The 21,495-nt window shown below is 34.4% G+C and overlaps 1 protein-coding gene across 1 annotated transcript in view; it reads left to right on the top strand.

Annotated features, from left to right (window-relative positions):
- Positions 1–21,495, top strand: part of TfAP-2 (transcription factor AP-2) — a 116,890-nt gene that overhangs the window by 71,087 nt on the left and 24,308 nt on the right. Inside the window, exons 2-5 of the mRNA XM_089648980.1 lie at positions 7,034–7,213; positions 8,685–8,858; positions 12,282–12,440; positions 14,419–14,473. Coding sequence (XP_089505106.1) covers positions 7,034–7,213; positions 8,685–8,858; positions 12,282–12,440; positions 14,419–14,473 — 568 coding nt within the window. The remainder of the gene's footprint in view (positions 1–7,033; positions 7,214–8,684; positions 8,859–12,281; positions 12,441–14,418; positions 14,474–21,495) is intronic.

The following is a 21,495-nucleotide window of genomic DNA, read 5'->3' as shown; positions in this document are numbered from 1 at the left end:
TCGGGTGTGTTGTATGGCTGAAGGGAGTGGGTATGGATATGGGAACAGGAATGTTGCGAAGGACCTGGCTATTCAGATGTGGTCACCAAACAACGTCAAAGTTATTTTAAGTAGCGTTTCGATTCATGGTATTTCTCTTACTATAGTGTTTTCCGATGGATAAAAAAAAAACAAACTTGTCGCTTTGATAGTCAGCGCAGTTTGGTCGTAGTTTGGAGATGTTTGGCACGCTTTCATGCCATATCTCCTCTTGTTTTTATTTTGTTTTACATTAAATTAATTTACATACACAGATTCTCTATTACCTTTGGGGATGCTGGGTGAATAGTCTCTTTGAGGAAAGGAGGTAGTGAGCATGGGTCTTGAAGAGATTCATGTTGTTGAAGTTAAGAAACACAGAAGCCGACGTATAGTCTTGCAGCCGAGCTGTTGATCTCAAGAACGAGTCAAGAACAATGATGCTAGTTCCCCAAAGCATCTTCCATTGAAATACCGGAGAACAAAGACAACATCCTCACCTGACGCCTGTGTTTTAAAGATTGCAATCCGTTTATTAAGACATTTGAATCTATCAAACGATTCAGCAGTTTCTGAACAGAAAACTATTATCTATGTATGTTTTTACCATCAACTTGATTCCGCTGTCTTCTGGTCAGAGCCAGGGAGTTTACCAACCAGTGACAAGAGTTAACAATGTATATCAAGTTGAGCGCTCATTAAAGTCGCAAATGATATTAAGTCTTAATCTTTCTGTACTAGTTACCAGTATTTTACCTCAGTACAAGTTAAGTAGGAAGTTAGACCCATTGCACTAGAATTGCAAAGTATATTCGCACGTTATGTCTACCAGTACTTAACTTGTTAACTATCAAATGTGGCAGATTTTACTCACATCCTGTTAAAATAGGAGATGGTAAATATAACTGAGGTAAAATGTTCATAAATTTCACAACGCTACGGTAGATATCTACCACATTAAAATAAGTTTTGATTTAATTTTTGTTTTGTGTAAAATTAATCTTGGACATTTGAAATAACCATCACATTTACAGCCACACAACTCTATTATGTGATCAAAATCAATCCTCGCTCCAATGAATGTCATACTACGTCGCGTACAAACTCTTCTGTTACTCTGACACTTGACATCACACAGCATATTTGGCTTCATTTCATGTCAAGTGGTAGTCATAGACATATGAATATTAGTAGACCTGCCCTAAGTGATTAAAAGCGTATTATCCCCACTCCCCATACCGGTTCCATTGAGCCGGCTGGGCTCGCATATGGCCTCAAGTGAAATTTGAAAACGTGACGTCATCATTCTTGTGCGAACTATGGTCGAGGCATCATCGGTTCATTTTACGAAATAACACGGCAAAATGTTGACTTGTACTATGAAAACTTGTAAAAATAGATGTGAAAAAGAGAATAAACCCAATTGTCGTATTACATTCCATATATAAGCATTATTTTAAGCATATTCACATCGTATAATATGAATCAGTTGTTACTATCACATCGAAAAACGTCTGGACGCGAAACACAAAGCTGGTTGGTTGCTGGGAAGTAAATTATGAACATTTATAAAAGTGTCTTAACTAAATACTCTGAAACTAACTACGACTCTGCAAACAGAAGAAATTTACTTTGCCGAATTTGGACTTCGCAAATTAGTTCATAACGTGGCGAGTAATTTGCGCTCCCATGTAAAAATGTCTATTCATTCAAAGGCAGATTTTACTTTTAAGAACTAAATGGTGATATTATAATGCAGGATGCCTATTTACTGTCAGATTGATTTATTGACGAATCACAGTCAGCTTAACCCCCTTCGTTCTTCAACAGTTGATTTTACCCCTCGCCATTATCTTCTCGTCTATTAATTCCTATGTCTGTGGTGGTAGTAACCGTAAAGCAGTATTTTTTTAAAGTTGTTCCTTATACGAATTCATAGTAAACTCATGAAAAGGAAATCTATTTAGTAGTTTACGCTTATATTTTTCATGACATAATTAACAATTTTATTTTAATTCTGATCAAGCCAAGCGATAGAACATGTATTGTGTGCATTTATAAGGTGGTCATACATAGTTTTCACAAACGTCTCATTTTTACAGCAATCAGTCTACTTTCATCCTTCCATGCCTCGTCAGTAATTAATAAACTTAATTCTGATTACTTTACAATTCTAACGGCTCTAACAATTTTTGGCATATAGTGGCAAGTTCGCAAAATGTCTTGAGTGATCGCTTGACATAATGAGTGTGATCGCAATAGGCTAATCAAAAGTGGACTGTAAAAACAAATTGTGAACTTTGAAGTTGATACAACTATGGTTGGAGATGGTGAACATGGAGTAAGGAAGGAATCCGACTTACCCCTTTTGATGTTCTTCAAAGATGTTTATGGTTGGTTTCACTCACAGGAGATATGATTTATTTTATGCACAAGCTTCCATAACATCCAGGTTGGATACGAAAGACACTGAGGGAACCGAATATATTCACTGCACAGGCCTTTTACCCTGAGTTCATATCAATAACAGCACTGATAACAAAGAGATGTTCATCAAACAAGCTTCATTAATAAACTGCTTTGACATTTACTTTTATTCTTGTAAAATGTTACACAAAAACGTGGGTACAGTCGGATAATGACATGTACTTGTAGGTAAAATAAGATGGGAAAAATTGCGAGGATGATATTAATGGAAGACTAATAGTTGCGTCAACAATGAGCCAAATTAAAAACCTAAAAATATGGCATAAAGATCCAATACATAAATATAGCTGCCAATGTTGGTAGTTCTTATTCGAAGTATGATACAGTTAAATATGACCGAAGGAGATAGGGTCCCATTTGCTCAGTTGATAGTGCGGTGCCCCGGCAAGGCAAGGGTCCTAGGTTCGATTCCTAGATGTGACCCTATCTTTTTCTGTTTCAGATTTTCGTTTCGGAATCGAATAATTAAAAATATGCGATAAAGAGTAAAATTTAGGAAGATTCGTTGGCTTAAATCGCAGTGAGCAGTTCATATGTTTCTATAATAATATTAGACGAGGATTTTAAATCGAATTATCAAATCGATAATCGAACACCCATCGCTCAATCAGCTAAAGCCGCGTTTACACCAAAGTTGACAACTAAAAGTTGACAAAACAATGTTTTCAACTTTTAGTTGAAAACTAAAAGTTGCTCTTCTCAAATTTAGAACAACAAATGGAAAACATGTTGCCAAAGAATTGGCGCCAAAGGCAGTAGTGTCAAGAATTAGGCATTATCTCCGAGAAGATGAGATTGATCCGTTGAGTGGTGAGCTGAGGTGCGACGGGAGTGTCAAAAAGTGCACTGAGAATGACCAGTAGTGACTTTGAGTATTTGATTTCAATGATCGGACATAAAATCAAGAAACGTGGCACAAACTACAGGAAAGCAGTACCTGTCCAAGAACAGCTAGCAGTTACATTACGTTTTTTGGCTACTGGTGATTCGTACACAAGTCTTGGTTATTTGTTTAAAATCTCAAAATCAACCATTTCACTGTTTGTTATTGATGTTTGTAAGTTTGCGTGGAGGGGGAACAGTTCTCCATTAGTTTCCTACAAGTTGCTAGCGCAAAGCGCGTAGCTACAAATCTACCACTTTTAGTTGTCATCTTTTTTTGATCTTTACCGACACTCCGCGGGAAACTAAAATTTAGTGAAAGATTTGTCTCTCCACAAGTGGAAGACAGAAAAAGTTGGTGTATTTTCTAGAAAAAGCAACAAATTGCCGCAACTTGTGGAAAACTTAGTGGAAGACTTTGGTGTAAACGCAGCTTAAGCAACCTTTCAATTTCAACCAATTATTTCGCAAGGGTGACATCCTAAATAGACCTACATTTGGTCCCACGACACAGCTTCTACAAAAGTCCTCCTCGGGGTGTTTTTTTACATTTTGTGTCAATGTCAATTCCATTGTCAATTAAATTTATAATTAGGTACATTACATTGCGAAGAAGGTAGGTAACAATCTAGTTAATCCAAATGTAAACACTGAGAGTACATAACATTTCTTGTTCTCCGTTGGATTAGCATAATTTACCGTTCCATCAATACTTCTCGGACAGATCTAATCGAAGAGATCAATCTGAAATCATCCTCAAGTTGTCTTAGTATCGAACTCATTCCGATTCAATCAATCGAATCAGTTGATCAAGTCACAACACTACATTGAAATCAATTTGTTTACAGGTCAGAACTGGGCTTTGTGAAACTTGCATTGCCTAAATTCAATTATAGAAATTGTGTTTACCTATGCAAAACTTTTTTTTTCAAATACAGAATAAAAAATATCGCCTGGTAAAATACAATACAGGTAGTTATGTGCTTTTTCGTTGGTCGTGATTTAAAAAGATTAATTTTATTATTAAAAATCATTATTTCGGTTGTGTCTCTGTGTAACTCTGATTCAATTACTTCCAGAACTAATATATGCTTTTATTTTTTCAAAATTGAAACTGTTTGTGAGATTGATTCAGAAAAACTTTAAAATATGTACCAAAATTATTTTATTAATTAATAATTCTATACTTGAAAATTTTGAAAAATGTATTAATTTTGTTCATTCGCAAGGCAAATTTATGATTGTCTTTTGAAAGGCAATGATCCTAATATTATTTTAATACTCTTCTTCTCGCTTCAGAAATCCTATAAGTCCGTGCTAGTAATTTAATAATAATACAATCATCCCAGTGACTAATTAGGACAGTTGGTTTCACAGAATTTAAACCATAAATTTTCAAAGATGATTTTCAAGTTCTGTGTAGGTTTTATTCAAGTTCTGTTATTATTTCAGTTTTGTGAAGCAACTACTAATGATGATATAATAACAGAACTTGGATACAACCTTCATAGAACCTGAAAATCAATGTTGAACTTCGATTAACTGTTTAAATTCTGTGAAACAACCTGCTATAAGAGTTAGATGCCTTGTTCAAAGGTTTTATTTAGAAAATTTGATTAAATTGAGTTTTAAAACTTTTATGAGCAAACCCGAATTCGCACCTGAATTGTAATTCAAAATTATAACGCGTACAGCAATGTTGCCCGTCTAAAAAAACAACATATTGCTCGATTAATTATTTTATTTTAATGTCGAACAGAAACACCGTTATTATTTATTTATTCATAGCCGGTGGATTGACAGGATAATTTGATTGTCAGATCTAGTCATCCGCGACGAGTTGTCGTAATGCTTTTATCAAAATGAAAGTGAAAAAAAATTATGTATTGCTACAATAATCTGACAAATGTTTTTGCTGTGAACATCGCTCCGTCTGTCGAGAACAACTCAAAAATAAAAATAGTGAAACAGATTTTAAAAAAAAAATTGGGGAATTGCGATTATAAATTAACTTTATGGGTCACTTTCGTCAGACATCAATGTTGTTAGCTGTCGAAGTCGAAAAGTAGATTTTTTTGTTTCAAACTGCAGGGTACCTACATTCCTACGAATATTCTAAGATCTGAACTATAAGAAATCTAAAATCTATTTTTTTTAATTTTATCATTATATAGGGTTTTCCAATAAGAGGTGTTATTTTGATACTCAAAGAAAATTGCCATTTTTTAATATGAATGATCAAATGTTTATTTCATTATAAAGAGGAAGGTATGCCGTTAATAGTGAAAAATAACATCAGTCAAATGACCACCACGACCACGCCTACAGGACCATATCCTTTTCATGAAATTTTCCATAACCAAATCGCAAAGTGGCTGCCTTATGTCCTCGATAGCCTCACGAATTCCATCTTTGAGGTCTTGAATCGAAGCTGGGCTGTTGGCGTAAACCTTCTCTTTCGCGTGGCTTAAAAGGAAGAAGTCGCAAGGTGTTAAATCACAAGATCTCGGTGGCCAATTGTTATCACCTCTTCGAGAGATAACACGGTCCGGAAACTTTTCCCGTAAAAGATCAATGGTTTCTTTGCTTGTGTGGCACGTAGCGCCGTCTTGTTGAAAGTAAACGTTGTCCAGATCAGATCGTTGTCCAGCGTTGCTGGGGGTTATCCTTAGAAGATGGACATATATATATACCTCATTTGCTTCTTCAAAATTATAAATGGTATTTTTGATTCACCTACTCTACTGCAACTCATTCCCTTCAATATCCCCTCGCACAGACTCAGAAATAATGAACTGCTGTTCCTCAACCATCATTCGACAAATTAGGGATATTATTCACCATTGTCCAGAATGTGTAGACTGGTCAACTCAAGTCAAAACCTTAACTTTTTGGGATAAGTCTGAATGATTTTTGCCGGTCGCTAAACAAGTGACGGAATATTATAAGTGTCCTGTGGTCCTGACATGGTCCTGACCCACGGTGTAGTCTTGACTTGATTCGACTTATCACTTTATTTTCTTATATCTGCCTTATGTCTTTGCTTTCATGTACCTTTGTCTACTCCTGTATTTTTCATTTTACTGTATTCGTGTTATTATTTTGTAATTTGGACGATGTCCGTTAATAAATAAATAAATATATAAATGCGGACTTTTCTGTAGGACCGGATGACAATGTAGTTCCCCTATCTTTACACTGTACAGAAAGGAAATCTTGTTAGGTGTCTTATAATAAAAAAATTAAATAATGAAATCTGGCCAATATTCGCGAAGTTCATCATTACACAGTGTGTTTTTATATGACATGATCTGACTGTTGTTTATTTTTATTTGACATCATCTGATTGTTGTGTATTTTTATTTGACATCATCTGATTGTTGTGTATTTTTATTTGTCATCATCTGATTGTTGTATATTTTTATTTGACATCATCTGATTGTTGTGTATTTTTATTTGACATCATCTGACTGTTGTGTATTTTTATTTGACATCATCTGATTGTTGTGTATTTTTATTTGACATCATCTGATTGTTGTGTATTTTTATTTGACATCATCTGATTGTTTTGTATTTTTATTTGACATCATCTGATTGTTGTGTATTTTTATTTGATATCATCTGATTGTCGTGTATTTTGTTGCAGGAGCGGCTGACTGGGCACGGCGGCGTTAGCGCCTACCCGTCCGCGCACTCCCACGGGGGGGGCCGCGGGGGTGGGGCGGCGCCCCCCCACCACCAGGCGCCCCCGCCCTCGGCCAGCGACTTCCAGCCGCCCTACTTCCCGCCGCCCTTCCACCACGCGCCGGCGCAGAGTCCCCCGCAGGTAAACTAACAAACCAACTAAAATGCTTTCATTTGGTAATTTATTATTTAGTGGATAACCAACACCTCTACCACATAGGTCACCTCGAGTGTTTAGCTACGTTTGGTGAATTAGCAGGGGTGCCCGGGTTCATTGGGCGAGGTGTGTTCAGGAAACGCCTGCCCACCAGCGGCGTAGCGTGCCAGATCGGGAGAGGCTGGTTTGGGGAGACCCTTTGACTTCTCCAACTGGTCTGCCTTCATTTTCATTCATAAGTCCGTCTTTCCTGGACACACTGATCCCTAGATTTTTACCCATCCCTCATAACTTTTTCCTTCCCAGAACTTTCTCCCTTCCCTCTCCTTCCTTTCCTTAAAAATATCCTCCACACAGCATCTCCAAAGATGAAATAAACGCAGTTGTGTAATTTTTTTTAATTCCTTCGTTTAGACGTGCGACGCACGGTCAGGACGAAAAAATTATGTAATGCTAATTTATTAACAATCTCTTCAAATTATTGGTAATCCGGTTAGAAACAGGATTGCAGGCCCTTAACGAATGAATTAATAAGTTTTGTCAGATAAACTTTTAGTAAAATACGAATTGATTATCATGTCGGAACACGTCTTCATAAAAATCCTAAAATTTTCGTATTTCGCCATTACATATTAACAAGGCAAATGCAGGTGCATGAACACTTGCTCCGATATATTCTATATATTTTTAACTGGATTACCAATAATTTGAAGAGATTCTTAAGGCGATGCCATACATAGTAATGCAAAATCATGTGTTTTTGGTTTGAAAATTTGGTGGCCTAGAAATGTTTCAGATGCTTTAATTAAATACTTCGAGTAGAATACATCTTGGCCTTTGATCGAGTATTTTTTAGATAAGTCTTTTTATAAGCCCAGAAAAAAATAATGTAAGTGCCTATGAAAATTGCTTTAAAGTTCAAAAACTCCTACTTACGGACCCGTTTTCGGTTATGATTTTATTGTATAATTTGTAAAATTATGTTATTTATAAAATCATCGAAAAATAATTAAATATTTATGCCTGAACATCCACAAAATAAAATAAAAGGCACTTTTTGGCCATGTTTTTTTCTTGCATAAATCAAAACAGGCGGATGGTGTTAAGCGGAAATTTAAACCTTATCGCCATCTACGTAAGGGTTGTTATTGATAGCGGCTCAATTTAAAATATTACACGACGTAGTGCATCGCCTTAAGAAATTATTAATGCTCATTTTTCTCCGCGTGTCAAATTCATAAGCCAAAAGCGCCAAATATCAGTAGAACAACTATTTAAATTTCTTTTGAGAGGTAAATTTCCTTAAAAGAAACATATTTTTTTAAGTCGTTTAAATCTAGGTATGATGCATAGTGCGAATCCTTTTTATTACTATAGGGGACATCTTTTTCACAAAATTAAAGTTAGACATCATATGAAACCAAAAATGCTAATTATTATCTTTGACCACCCTTAGCAAAACCATGGCCCCCTCGAGTACCTGTCTGCAGACCCCTACGGACAGGCCCTGGGACCCCTGCACCACGCCGGTTCCCTCCAGCACCACTACTCACAGCTGGCTTCGCTGCGTCCCTCACAGGACCAACTCCTGCACAGGAATCACAGAGACGCCGAACTACAGAACCATGTGGTGAGTTCTTATATCATAACAAATTAATCAGTTGCGAGCTAAAAATAATGTTGCATTGACTGAAATTCCGGATCGATTTTGTTTTCAAAATAGCAAGGCGTTCGAGCTCACCATTGGAGTGTTATTTCTGATTCGCAATATTTCAATTCTACAGGGTTTTCCAATAAGGGGTGTTATTTTGAATAGTCCTTTATTTTGGTAGGTGTTGCTTTTGAAGCTATCATTTTTTGACATTTGACAAGTAGAAACTACGCCATTGATAAAAATGGAACGATACACGGTTCAACAACGCATTGAAATTATTAAAGTTCACTTGAGTGAATCAAATGCAAATCATCGTGAGTGATGAGGCCCATTTCCACCTCGGTGGCTTCGTCAACAAGCAAAATTGTCGCATCTGGGGCTCGGAAAATCTAAGAGTTATTGTTGAAAAGCCTCTCTATTCTCAACGTTGGTGCGGTTTATGGTCCAGCGGAGTCATTGGACCTTACTTTTTCGAAAATGAGGCTGGAGCAACAGTTACGGTGAATGGATTGCGAGAGAGATGATTAATGATTTTTCATAGCCGAAATTGGATGGTATTGATTTGGACAACGTTTACTTCCAACGAGACGGCGCTACGTGCCACACAATCAACGAAACCATTGATCTTTTACGATTGAATATCAAAATAACACCTCTTATTTGAAGACCCTGTAGTTTAAAGTTTAAAAAAAAAAAATTTAAAAACCTTCACGCCCAGATCCTAGTAAAAACCAGTTTCCTACGAGTATAGGTGAAAATTGCATTCCATTGCACTGCTCAAAATAATTTTTAAAAAAAAGCTGAATTATTGGCATTATTGGCATTATTGTGGGCTCTGTAGCAAGCGTTCAAAAAATGTAATAAGATAGTTTGAAAGGGAGATTATAAGTACGGTGAATTTAGTAGAATTCGAAAAACTAATCTTCTATTGAGGGCTGTAGTAAATTATTGACAGATTAAATTATTGAGTTATGTCGTAATCTCCTCCTTCGTGACGCCATCAAGACTGCATAGCTTTAAAACTTGGAACCGCAAGATCTGTAATAATTTCCCTCGCTTCTCTTCTCGTAAGATTTCCGACGATGCGGTCTGTTCTAAATATCTTTAATAATAATATTCTCCCCGGGATAGAGAGAAACACGTTTCCTCGGGACACGGCCCCGGGATATACGGGTCCCCGGGCAAACTATGTTCCCGGGGTGTACCCTCCCTGCCGCGCCACTGGCCCAAGAGTAGTTTCTTGGGAAATAGTTGGCATTATTAGCGCATCTCGGCATTTTGGGGTTATTTATTAATATTTGAGATATGCGAGGGAATTCTAGTAAATCGCGATTCTAAATTATAATATATCTGGTTTGCATGCATGAGATAAATTGATGGAAAAGTGTGTTGTTACTGAATAAGCTCAATTTAACCTTACTTTTACTCTCCAAAAGTCCCAACTGATCCAGTAAGACTATGGCATCCTCAATCGGGATACGTTGTAAGGTTAGAGGTATTGGGGAGTGGAAGAGTAAGGTGGGGAATTACCTGGCTATTCAGATCTGATAACCAAAACCAAAACATGGCTAAAGTCATTTTAAGCAACGATACTATCTTGAATAGTGGTCTTTAACCAGGGTGATACTGAAAGTATCTAATACTCTGGAACGTGCCGCAAATGTTGGTCCTATATTTTATTTTTAATTCTAACACCGCATAAGGATTCCAACCGTCTGGAGCCAGTGAGACTATGGCTTCCAGAATGAGGATATATTGTGAAGCTGAAAGTAGTGAGGAGGGGAAATAGATGGGAAAGAGGAACGTGAGGAAGTATCTGGCTATTCAAATACTGTCACTAAACATGGCTAAAGCCTATTCAAACGTTAAGATTCTGAATAGTGGTATCTGCCGGAACATCTCTGGAACTTGCCGCAAATATACTATATATGTGAATATACTAATTAATAATAAAAAAATATTTGCGTATGCCGGGATTTGAACCCGCGACAGTCAGATTCGTAGCCAAAGATCGTAAACACTCAACCAAAGAGGCCGACAAAAAATAATAATTGCTCCTTATTTTTCAAAAATTCAATTTGAAATATAGTTGTTATACGGAAGAAGCTGGGCTAACTTCAAGTTATTGAAAATTGTGCTGAATCGATTTAAAATATTACCACAAGATTCTAATGCACGCTGTGGTATGTGGCAGTACTTAGATGCTGCAAGATGTTAACTATGTTATTTAGGGGGCAGATGAGCTATGATCGTAGATAAATTGTATATTTAAAGGGTGGGGCTAGGGGTGCAGATTCTTCAAATCACGTCAATAATACGAGGTTTCAGGATTAAATAATAATAATAAACACGTATTCATGCATCTACTTCTGCCCTGTTAATATAATGAAGAAATATGAAAATATAACGATTTATATGAACACGTGTTCCTTTATTCGTTTACGGCATGCAGTCCGTTTTTAACAGATTAAAAAAAAAGTTATATTTTATATCAGTAAGTTTTCTTCGTGAAGGTGAGTTTCAGTTTTCTATAAAATTGTAACGACACGACAAGCATAATAGTAGCTGTTCTTTTATGATAACAATTTGTTCAAAAGCTGAAACGGGCCTAGAAACGACGATCGAATGTGAAAAAATAAAACAAATTGAGGCGTATTAGCCATTTTATGATAATGTTACATTTTGTATGTCTGCGAAACATCGATGTAAGAATATTGACCAAGCTGTCATTTCGTTATTAATCTCTTTGAAAATATTGGATTATAAATCTCAAACGAGTATAAAAAGTTTTTTCCCCAAATAGAGAGATGAAAGCATCCCCTCTCTCCCCCTTTTGGAGGAATTTCCTTCTCCCCTTGCGAGAGTTGAGAGGGGCTGAAATATGAGGAATTTGGGGTCAAACAAGCCCCGGGGCAATACACTGTGTCGTCATTCAATCTATACGGAACGCTGTTAGAAAGCTTTCAAATTAACTTGATATTTCCTTAACTACCACTAAGCTAATATAAATGATTTTTATCTCTACGAATATTCTTTCCGATCATTTGTGTATGTTATTGTAGCGATTCTAAGAATGAGAAAATTAAATATAATAAATAATATAACTTTACATTTAGATGATGTGATAGTGGGGAGGGAAAGAGAAAGGTTTGAATGTATCAAGCTTTTCACATTTAGTCATCAAACAATGCTAAAACGACCTCAAGCAACGTTTCAATTCTGAATTGTGGCTATCCACCGCGGCGATACTGGATGTATCTTTTAAGCTCGTGATGTTAAATATTATCAAAAATTGGCTAGAATTTCTAATTTCGTCTTAAAATTCTTTAATCTCTCTTATAATACTTGTATTTTGTTCCATAATTTAAATGTGTTCTTTATTGTATCTTCTTCTTTCAGCTCCACAACTCTGGCTTCTCCTACGGGGGCGATAGAGGTCGCGGTTTCGGCGACGGAGGAGGCGGTGGGGGTGGGGGTGGTGGAAGGATCCCGCACCACGAGCATCATGACCCCCTCTCCCTACACCAGGCGCTGCAGAACGCAGTTGATGACGGACAAGTAAAATATATATTTTTTAACATACCCTACCCTCTCTATACAGCATCCCCAAGGATGACAGGCCCTGAAAAAAAATAATCTCCCTCGTAACTCGTGATCTCCTGTATGGAGCTAATATTAAAAATAATTGAATTTAGAATAGTAAAGGTCCTAAATTTGATCCCTGTGGTACTCCATAAAACGTAGCGAAATGCTTAGGGCTGTTCACAATACTGTTGATGCAGTCATATTGATGTGTTCCTTAAAGAGTTTGAAAAAAAATGTTGAAATTTAATACATTGAACGTTTTTACGTGTTCAATTTGATGGTAGATCTTTTCCTCCATCATTGCACGATCAATATTTTTCCATAATAATGGTGGAATTAGAAGAAATCCACAAATTGTGAGATTACCTTTTCGGAACGCAATGATTGTATTAAAAATAAAATTAACTGTGCTATTTGGGTATGGGGTAATTATCTGTGCTATCGTGCGTAGATATTGTAGCTCCAAAAATAATTTAAAAACGATATTTTCGCTTTTCAGTAGTTCGTCATTTGATCCCATTATGAAAAATTTAAATTATTTTAGTTTTGTAAACCTTTATTTAATGAAAATGAAAAAAATTGAAGTACTTCCACCGATTTCCTTAGTGGATATTATTTTATGAACAGGCATACCATTGTGTTCATTTTACGAACGTTCAAGTTGCCAGCTTATTAAAAATATTACTTTTTTCCGATGGCCATACCATCATCCTATTATCAAGCCAGCCGACGATACGAGAATGGTATTGGTAAAACGGGGTGGGTTGTTCACTTAAAGGAATTTAATAAACTTAAGAATCATTTTCCAGCAGCCATCTGAGATATATATATTACTAGATGGGAATTAATATTGGATTCCTTTCATGTTTCACGTTCGGACATATTATATCTGGGGGGGATATAAGTTGTGCTATGATTGGATTTTGTTTTGAATTGTTATTTTGTGGAGAATTTAAGATTTTTAAGAAGAGTGGGTGGAATTTTTTAAACTTTATTGAATACTAGCTGAACTCCCCGTCGTTGCTCGGGCTTCACACAGAGTTTTTCTTAATCAGACTTGGACAGTTTTGAAGGTCAAGTGTGCAAATTTCCATCAACCTCGGAATAAAACTGTAGATTTGTATTTTTTTATATTTTATTTGACTAAGGGTAGCGCAGTCTTGTTTTTTAAGTATTTACCTCTGAATTAAAATAATTTACATCTTGTATTTTGTGGCTTTAGCGTATTTTAGATATATCAATAATGTAGGTACCTACTTGTAATTACTTCTAAATTTTACCTACACTTACAAACTCCACAATCACCTCCAAGGGCTAGAACACGTTTGGGGTAAAAGCAATTTAAAAAAATAAAAAATCTAGACCGTTTGGCATTTTGTCGGTCTTTGAATTTGTTTGTACGTTCCGTTGCAATATCTAAGCAGATTTAATGGTAAAGTAAAGAATATTTCTTCAAATATGAAATACTTCCATTTTTTTTCAGTATTGTGGTACCTACCTCTGCATGATAGAATAGACAAATTGTACAATTCCTTATTTGATATTTTAAAAATGTAACCTAAAATATTTAAGTTTTGTAATTTAAAGGCAGATATTTAATTTGGTACCTACTTACAAATCTTATCATTTCACAGGAAATTTTGGTTTTGATAATAATTTTATTATACAATTAAAGACATATATTTTAAGGCGCGTGGTACTGTTCACAGAACTACTAGTTTTATATTGATATCGAATATTATCAATGTGAAAAATTTAACGACGTGACAATCATATCTCTGAACATTTTACCGTTGGTATTGTTAAAAGAAAAACCAATGGATATTCATTTGTCCCTCTTGTTTACGAATTAGAGATAAGTTTGTTTAGCAGCTGTACTAACTTCTAACTCTATATATTAACAATTTAATAAATGTTCTTCTAATATATATAAGTTCTGATTTTATTTCAGAATGCTGGATTGGACGACAACACTGGTTTTATGTCAGATCTGCCCCTATTAAAAAGTAAGTCCATTGTTTATAACATATTTATCTTGAATATTTTAAGTTCCTTAAAAAAATATATAATATGTTGTTTTTTATGATAAAATCTATACATTTGTGAAGCCGAAATGATAAAAAAAAATTCTAAGAAAAAATATTTATTAAGCTTATGAATTTGTTATTTCATTATTTATTTATTAAATATACCAATTACTTTGTTTACGTCACTTTTATTTATATACAACTTCAACACGTTTCGTGAACGATGTTCGCATCATCAGGATTAGATCTTAGTGTACATTTAATCCTGATGATGTGAACATCGTTCACGAAACATGTACGAGTAAGGTGTAAATAAATAAAAGTGATGTAAACAAAGTTATTTGTATTTTTAATAGGTAAATATATGACTATAGTAAATATAATTACAACAAAAGAAAAAACATGTTATTGGTATGAAAAATATCTCAGTGTTTCATTAAATGCAACATGGGCATTTAGCCGAAAGATTTTTGCTCTATTTTAAACGAGACGTATTTTATTACATATTTTCACAATTTTCGCTTGACTTTTTTTAACTATCCCGCAGCCAAGTGGGGGAGTAGGTAGTACCCAAAATTACTATCCTTATTATATTAGCTTAAATACTTGACATATCATTTTAGTATTTTACGTTATTTCTGCGCAAATACATAAGTTACCATTAATAATTGACTAAATATTTCTAAGGACTAAGGATTTCTTTAGTTTAAAATCCCATAAGATAGAAAAATGCATGGGGTCGTCGGAAGACCCACTTGGTTACAGACGTTTTGTTTGGCATCTTGGCCTGTCAAGAGTTAATATTAGTTACTCCCTCTAACATACGTATTTACATATCTCCCTTTCAAACCATCTTCAGCAATCTTCTTTTTGAACGCTTATAAATTCTGTATCTTTAAATAATAATAATAATAATTGTATAACTTGTATAGCGCCGTTTCTGTGCAAAATCACCTCAAGGGCGCTGTACAAATTTATAATACATTTCTACAGTGATCAATGTTATTACTAACTATTTATGGAGATAATATACAGTACAATACTTACCTGGTAGGTCACTTGAGATCAACACTTAATTAACATTATCTAATTATTTATTAGCGAAATTTAGATACAGGATTTAGGACATAATTGGGAAATTGAATATAACTGGACTTTGTTTCAGGAATGATATATTTAATTTAAGGGTATGACAGCTTAAAAAAGTAAGTTTTTAGTTTATACTTGAATTCTATTGGACTTGTTATGGATCTTAGTTCCGGAGGGAGTTTATTCCAAGCCTTCGGCCCAGATACTCCGAAAGCGCGATCACTAAACTTAGTATTTGGCTTTCGCTTAGGTTCTATCAGTCTGACTACAGCTGTTATAATTTGTATCATTAGTTCATACTAAGATGTTGTATTGCAAGCCAAGTACCTGATCTTGCTTTCAAACCATCTTTTTCTTCTATTTGAACGCTTACTACGGAGTCTTGATACTAAACCACGTTTTTTGTACACCATAGAAGTATGTATAATAAAATATTGTGTATGTAATATACATTTATATTGCAAATATTAATATGAAATCCAACTTGAAATTGTAAAGAGTACCGTAGGGATGTAAAAAACATCTAATCGTAATTGTCAATTACTTCGGAGATCTCATGCTATGGACGGAATTATTAGTGATGTCCGTTTTGCGAAAAATCTATTCTGAAATGAAAAAATCTAAATACGAAAACTCTCCAAATTGATTTCTTCTTTTTTATAAGCTTTTTGGTATCCAGTTTACACTTTAAATTTCAATAAAAATACCAACAGAAGTTTTATGTGATTGATCAAATATTGAAATTATTTTTTGTGCAGACAAACAATTTCTGGGTCTTGCCTGGCCTGCCTAAGATTCAAAAGGTTTTATGTAAATTGACGATAAATTCGAAAGGTCTTGTGCAAATTGATGATAAATTCAAAAGGTCTAGTGTAAATTGATGATAAATTCGAGAGGTCTTGTATGAATTGATGATAAATTCGAGGGGCTTGGTGTACATTGATGAAAAATTCGAAAGGTCTTAGGTAAATTGAAGATAAATTCGAAAGGTCTTAAGTAAATTGACGATAAATTAGAAAGGTCTTATGTAAATTGACGCTTAATTCTAAAGGTCTTGTGTAAATTGATGATAAATTCGAGAGGTCTTGTGTAAATTGATGATAAATTCGAAAAATCTTGTGTAAATTGATGATAAATTCAAAAGGTCTAGGGTAAATTGATGATAAATTCGAGAGGTCTTGTGTAAATTGATGATATATTCGAGAGGTCTTTGTAAATTGATGACAAATACGAAAGGTCCTATGTAAATTGATGACAAATACGAAAGATCCTTTGTAAATTGACGATGTAACATTTTTTTTCAAATCACAATGCAACACACTTTAAGTGATTGGCTATTCAGTTAATTTTAAGGATTCTTCAATCCATCGGGCAGCTCTCTTTAGGTTGTCTATCAATGGGTGACTTCAGTTTCTTTACCACAACAAATGATGTAATCCGATGATATTTTCATATATTTTCCATATACTTCCAACTAAACCTTGCTAATCTAGATTAAAGTAATCCACAATAAATTCAACGTAAGTGTGATCCACTCTCCTTCTCTCATTCTTGAAATTACATTATTCAACGTCTGAAAAAAACGTTCATTATTCTCTGATGATCGTAAAGCAGACAATTGCCAGCACATGAACAGTTTTTTTGGCCAAAATAGATTGACCTTAGAGTAGGTACCCACTTCAGTCCAGTCCACGGATCCATGTATCGCTATGTTAAATCAACCTACACATTTAAAAATAGTTCTGAATCTTGCTTAGTAAAAGATTTTGATATTTAGAAAAATAATATTTTGAGTTCTTTCGTCTGAAGCCATATTGTAATTCGTCATAAACCTCTTTGTATTTGATGAATCTTTCATAAAGCTATCATTATTTTGAGGCTTTTCTGTATTTTCTTTTGGGCTATTTTGTCTCTGGACTAATTCATTTTTATGTTTAACCATTTTGTCTCTGGATTATTTCATAGCTGGGCTGATTATTTTTATAAAACTATTTTATCTTTATCCATTTATACTAAAATACAATTTGCCTTAAAGCAATTTTGTTTTTATCTATACAGGGTGTATCGGCACGTACCCGACAAACTTTAACCAGCTATTCCTTAGCATATTTGGAGTAAAAAATCTTATGTGCACTTTGCTGTCCGGTAACGTTTTTTTTTAATAAAAAATTTACTATTCATATTTTCACCACATGTCACCACTGTTTTATCCTTTGTCAAAGTTTGAAAACCCATCTGGCAAATATTTTATTCGAATTCCGTTGAATAATGCACGTGTGTACCTATATTGGCGCACACTTACAATCACAACGAAATGGCACGGCACCATTCGTCTCATTTTTAACTATTATTATTTAGTGTGTGCGAAAGAGCGAAGACGCTTTTTGACATACTTGCTTATAACAGCTGTTGAACACGAAACGCAATGCCAATGACAGTGATGTAGTGTGGAAATTTTATTTTTTTTTGTTTTTAATTGAAAAAAAAATGCTACCGGACAGCCCGTAGTACGAAGTGCCCGTAACATTTTTTACTCCAAATGTGCTAAGGAATAGCTGGTTAAAGTTTGTCGGGTTAGTGCCGATACACCCTGTATATATTTTGTATATATTTTGCCTTTAAGCTATTTTGTCTTTATCCATTTATACTAATTTACAATTTGCCTTGAAGATATTTTGTTTTTATCCATTTATGCTCGTATATATTTTGCCTATAAGCTATTTTGTTTTCATACATTTATACTTGTATATATGTATTATTGCCTTGAAGCTATTTTGTTTGTATCCATTTATACTCGTATATATTTGGCTTTAAAGCTATTTTGTCTTAAATATTTTTTTCATGGGCCTGATTTATTATATGTTCTTATTTTTTATCATAGTTTTGATATTTTATCTAAACCAATAAGTATAATTTATTTAAAACATCTACCTAATTGACATTTTCCCCTGACAGATGGCATAAAAATATTGTCTATTATAAAGATAAACATATTTTAATTTTTTTGACCAATTTCAACGGAACTAAGGAAAAATTGCGTTTACTTCGAGGACACAGACTCCCCACCGTACACTTCTACTGATATCTCTTCAGTGTAACCGACAATAGACTCTTTATTGTACAAACAAATTTAAAAATCCATCTCTTGTCTACCAGATATCATTAAAAATCTAAATAGATTGACGTCCATTTTGCACAGATTCAATACATTATCAATACGATCCAATATCAATAATAAACGTTATTAAATTCGCCATCTTTATTTTCAAGAAATAATAATGAAATAATAACATCGGCGTCACCTTGGGTATTTGAATACAAAACTGCGCGCCGTCTTTGATATTATTCTATGTACGCCATTACGGAGCTATTTGAATTTTAAAATTGGAATGTGAGATAGTGTTGCCAGGTGTTCACGTGTGTTTTAAATTAGGTACTGTATCGAGTACCTACGCGGTGATTTTATGTTATTTAGATCAACATGTAGGTACTAGAGAGGCACAAATATATTAAACATTGTACGATCAAACGCTGAACTAGAATTAAATTGTCTAGATACCTAATCGATATTTTATGATATTATGACACACTTAAATTTGCAGTCCAAAAGAAAAGACTATCATTCAGAATGTTCCAAAATCCTTGAAATGGCTTTAGCTATGTTTTGTTATCAGATCTAAATAACCAGTTATTACCTAAACTTCCATTTCACATATTCCTTTCTTATTTAAAAAACAATACGACCTGTTTTTTTTCAAAAATGGTGTTGTGGTGGACAATTTGGTCAGCTGAGGAATAATTGAACACACGCCGACTGAGTAGGAACCCGACGTGTTGCCACCTCAGCCACTGATCATTGGGGGTGTCAGTCTTAAAATTTACATCACTAGCTTAGGCACTCTGAAATATCCATTGCATTATAATAAAAATTACAAATCGTTATGTTTTTTTGTTGGGTGTAATAAGTCATTTGAATTTTCAAAACTTAACAAAAGTGTCGAAAACTATTTTGTACTGGTACTAAAAATACATCACCGCATTTAATCTTTTTTTGGTTTCCTTTTTCATACAATATAGCTAATAAATGTAATAATTATTCTTATATACACGCCCGTTAGTATGAAATCCAACACAATAGACTCTCCCCTTGTTATATTTGTAATCCGAAACCAAGTTTTTGTGGTCGTTCTTCCAAAGGTGTACAAATATAGCTGAAAAGAATTATAATTCTATACGTTTTTTGTATGCCCACAATTTGATACCGGTATTTTTCAATCCGAAATCACATGTCTAATTGCGTTTTAATAACACTTCAGAAAGTATAATTAACGGTGGATCACTGAAGAAATACACCGATAAGAATGTGTTGTGGGCGTGTTCGTGTGCCTAAATTAACCTCAATTTTTCCTTACTTCTTGTGAAATTGATGAAACACTTTCATACATCGACGTTTTTTTCTTGGATAGATTATCAATTTTATTGACCTGTCTGGGGCCTACGAGTCGAAAGGTAATAAAGGTAGTAAAAAATGCCTTTTGCCTTTCTGTAATATTTTCATTCCTAAGTGAAAGATACTCTCAGTATCTTTCTTGTGAGTGACTTGCGTTTATGTTTATATTTAACCGACAATCACACTTTTTTAAATGTGGTTTAAATGGTAGATTCTAAAGCCTTTATTCGTGTATTTTATTTGTCAATTAGACATGTTTATCGTGTTATTTATGTGTTTTAATCTGACGTATTTACATATTAAATCTTTCAAAGTTATGGGGATCAAATTAAATATAAGTATTTTAATCCTTATAAATATATTTGCGAGAAATTAATGTTAAAGTAACGTTTAGAAAAAAATTAAAAATTAATGGCAAGAAAGATTATAAAATAAATCCCAGTTTTAAAATTCCTCGAGTTGTACATGAGTTAGTAGGTACCTGAATAACTCTCTTAATATAAAGCCGTGTTTTTTTCTCTGGCAACATTTATTTCGCAAAGAGATTTACTTTTGGAATAAAATTTCAAATGCCACGAATTTTCGACATTCCATTCCTTTCCATAGAAAAAGTTGTTAACCCTTTTAGTTGGAAAGTACTCGTAGATAGATAGCTACTCTCAGAACAGTAGGTACCTACCTACATTAAAAGGGGAAAAATACGAGGTATTTCTTTTTTAAATTTTTACGAATTTTTTTGGAGAGTTCTTACTTTAAAATTAACGCTTGCTTTACCAAAGTCGTTTCGACGCGTATTTATTGCACTTGTTATGGAGGGCCGTTAATATAGTTTCATTAATTGATCTATAACTTCGGACATTTTGTATGTGTTATATCTCGTACCGGTTCTGTATTGATTTAGTTGCATGTCGACCAGTTGTGTTTCATAGAAATATTCCCATAAATTCGCGTTTTGTGCGGGTTGCATAATCCCCTCGGCTCCCGGCATCATAAATAATTCAAACCTTCAATTATAACGACGTAAATTACACATGTCCGTTGACATATTCTCCGTACGAGGAGGTAATAAGTAATACTTCGGAATATATTCGCAAAACATGGCCATACTTGCGAACGCTCTGGCTCGTCAATCATATTGACACAAAGCAAAACAATTTACCAATATAATTTTCTATCTAAGACTAAGGCCTAGTTGTTTGAACTCCCGTCACATTTGACGTTGTCATCGAATCGGCAATCAATGCCACTGCACACATTATTTGACGTTTACCACCTGGTTAATAGTCGCCATTAAGTGCCGATAAGCGTTTGATCAACCGTCAAGCATAAAGTTAAAATCTTTAAAATGTTTTAGTTAACGGAAACAGTTCAAATGCCAAAATTTCAAGATGGCGCTAAGTACTGATTTAACGACGTCAAATATGGCAAGGATTCGAACAACTGGGTCTATCCAACCATCGCA

Source organism: Hesperophylax consimilis, chromosome 28 (genome assembly GCF_061612785.1).
Source record: "Hesperophylax consimilis isolate HC1 chromosome 28, BYU_Hcon_1.0, whole genome shotgun sequence".
NCBI lineage: Eukaryota > Metazoa > Arthropoda > Insecta > Trichoptera > Limnephilidae > Hesperophylax > Hesperophylax consimilis.
Note: the sequence above shows the minus strand (reverse complement) of the source record. Positions and strands in the feature narration are given on the sequence as shown.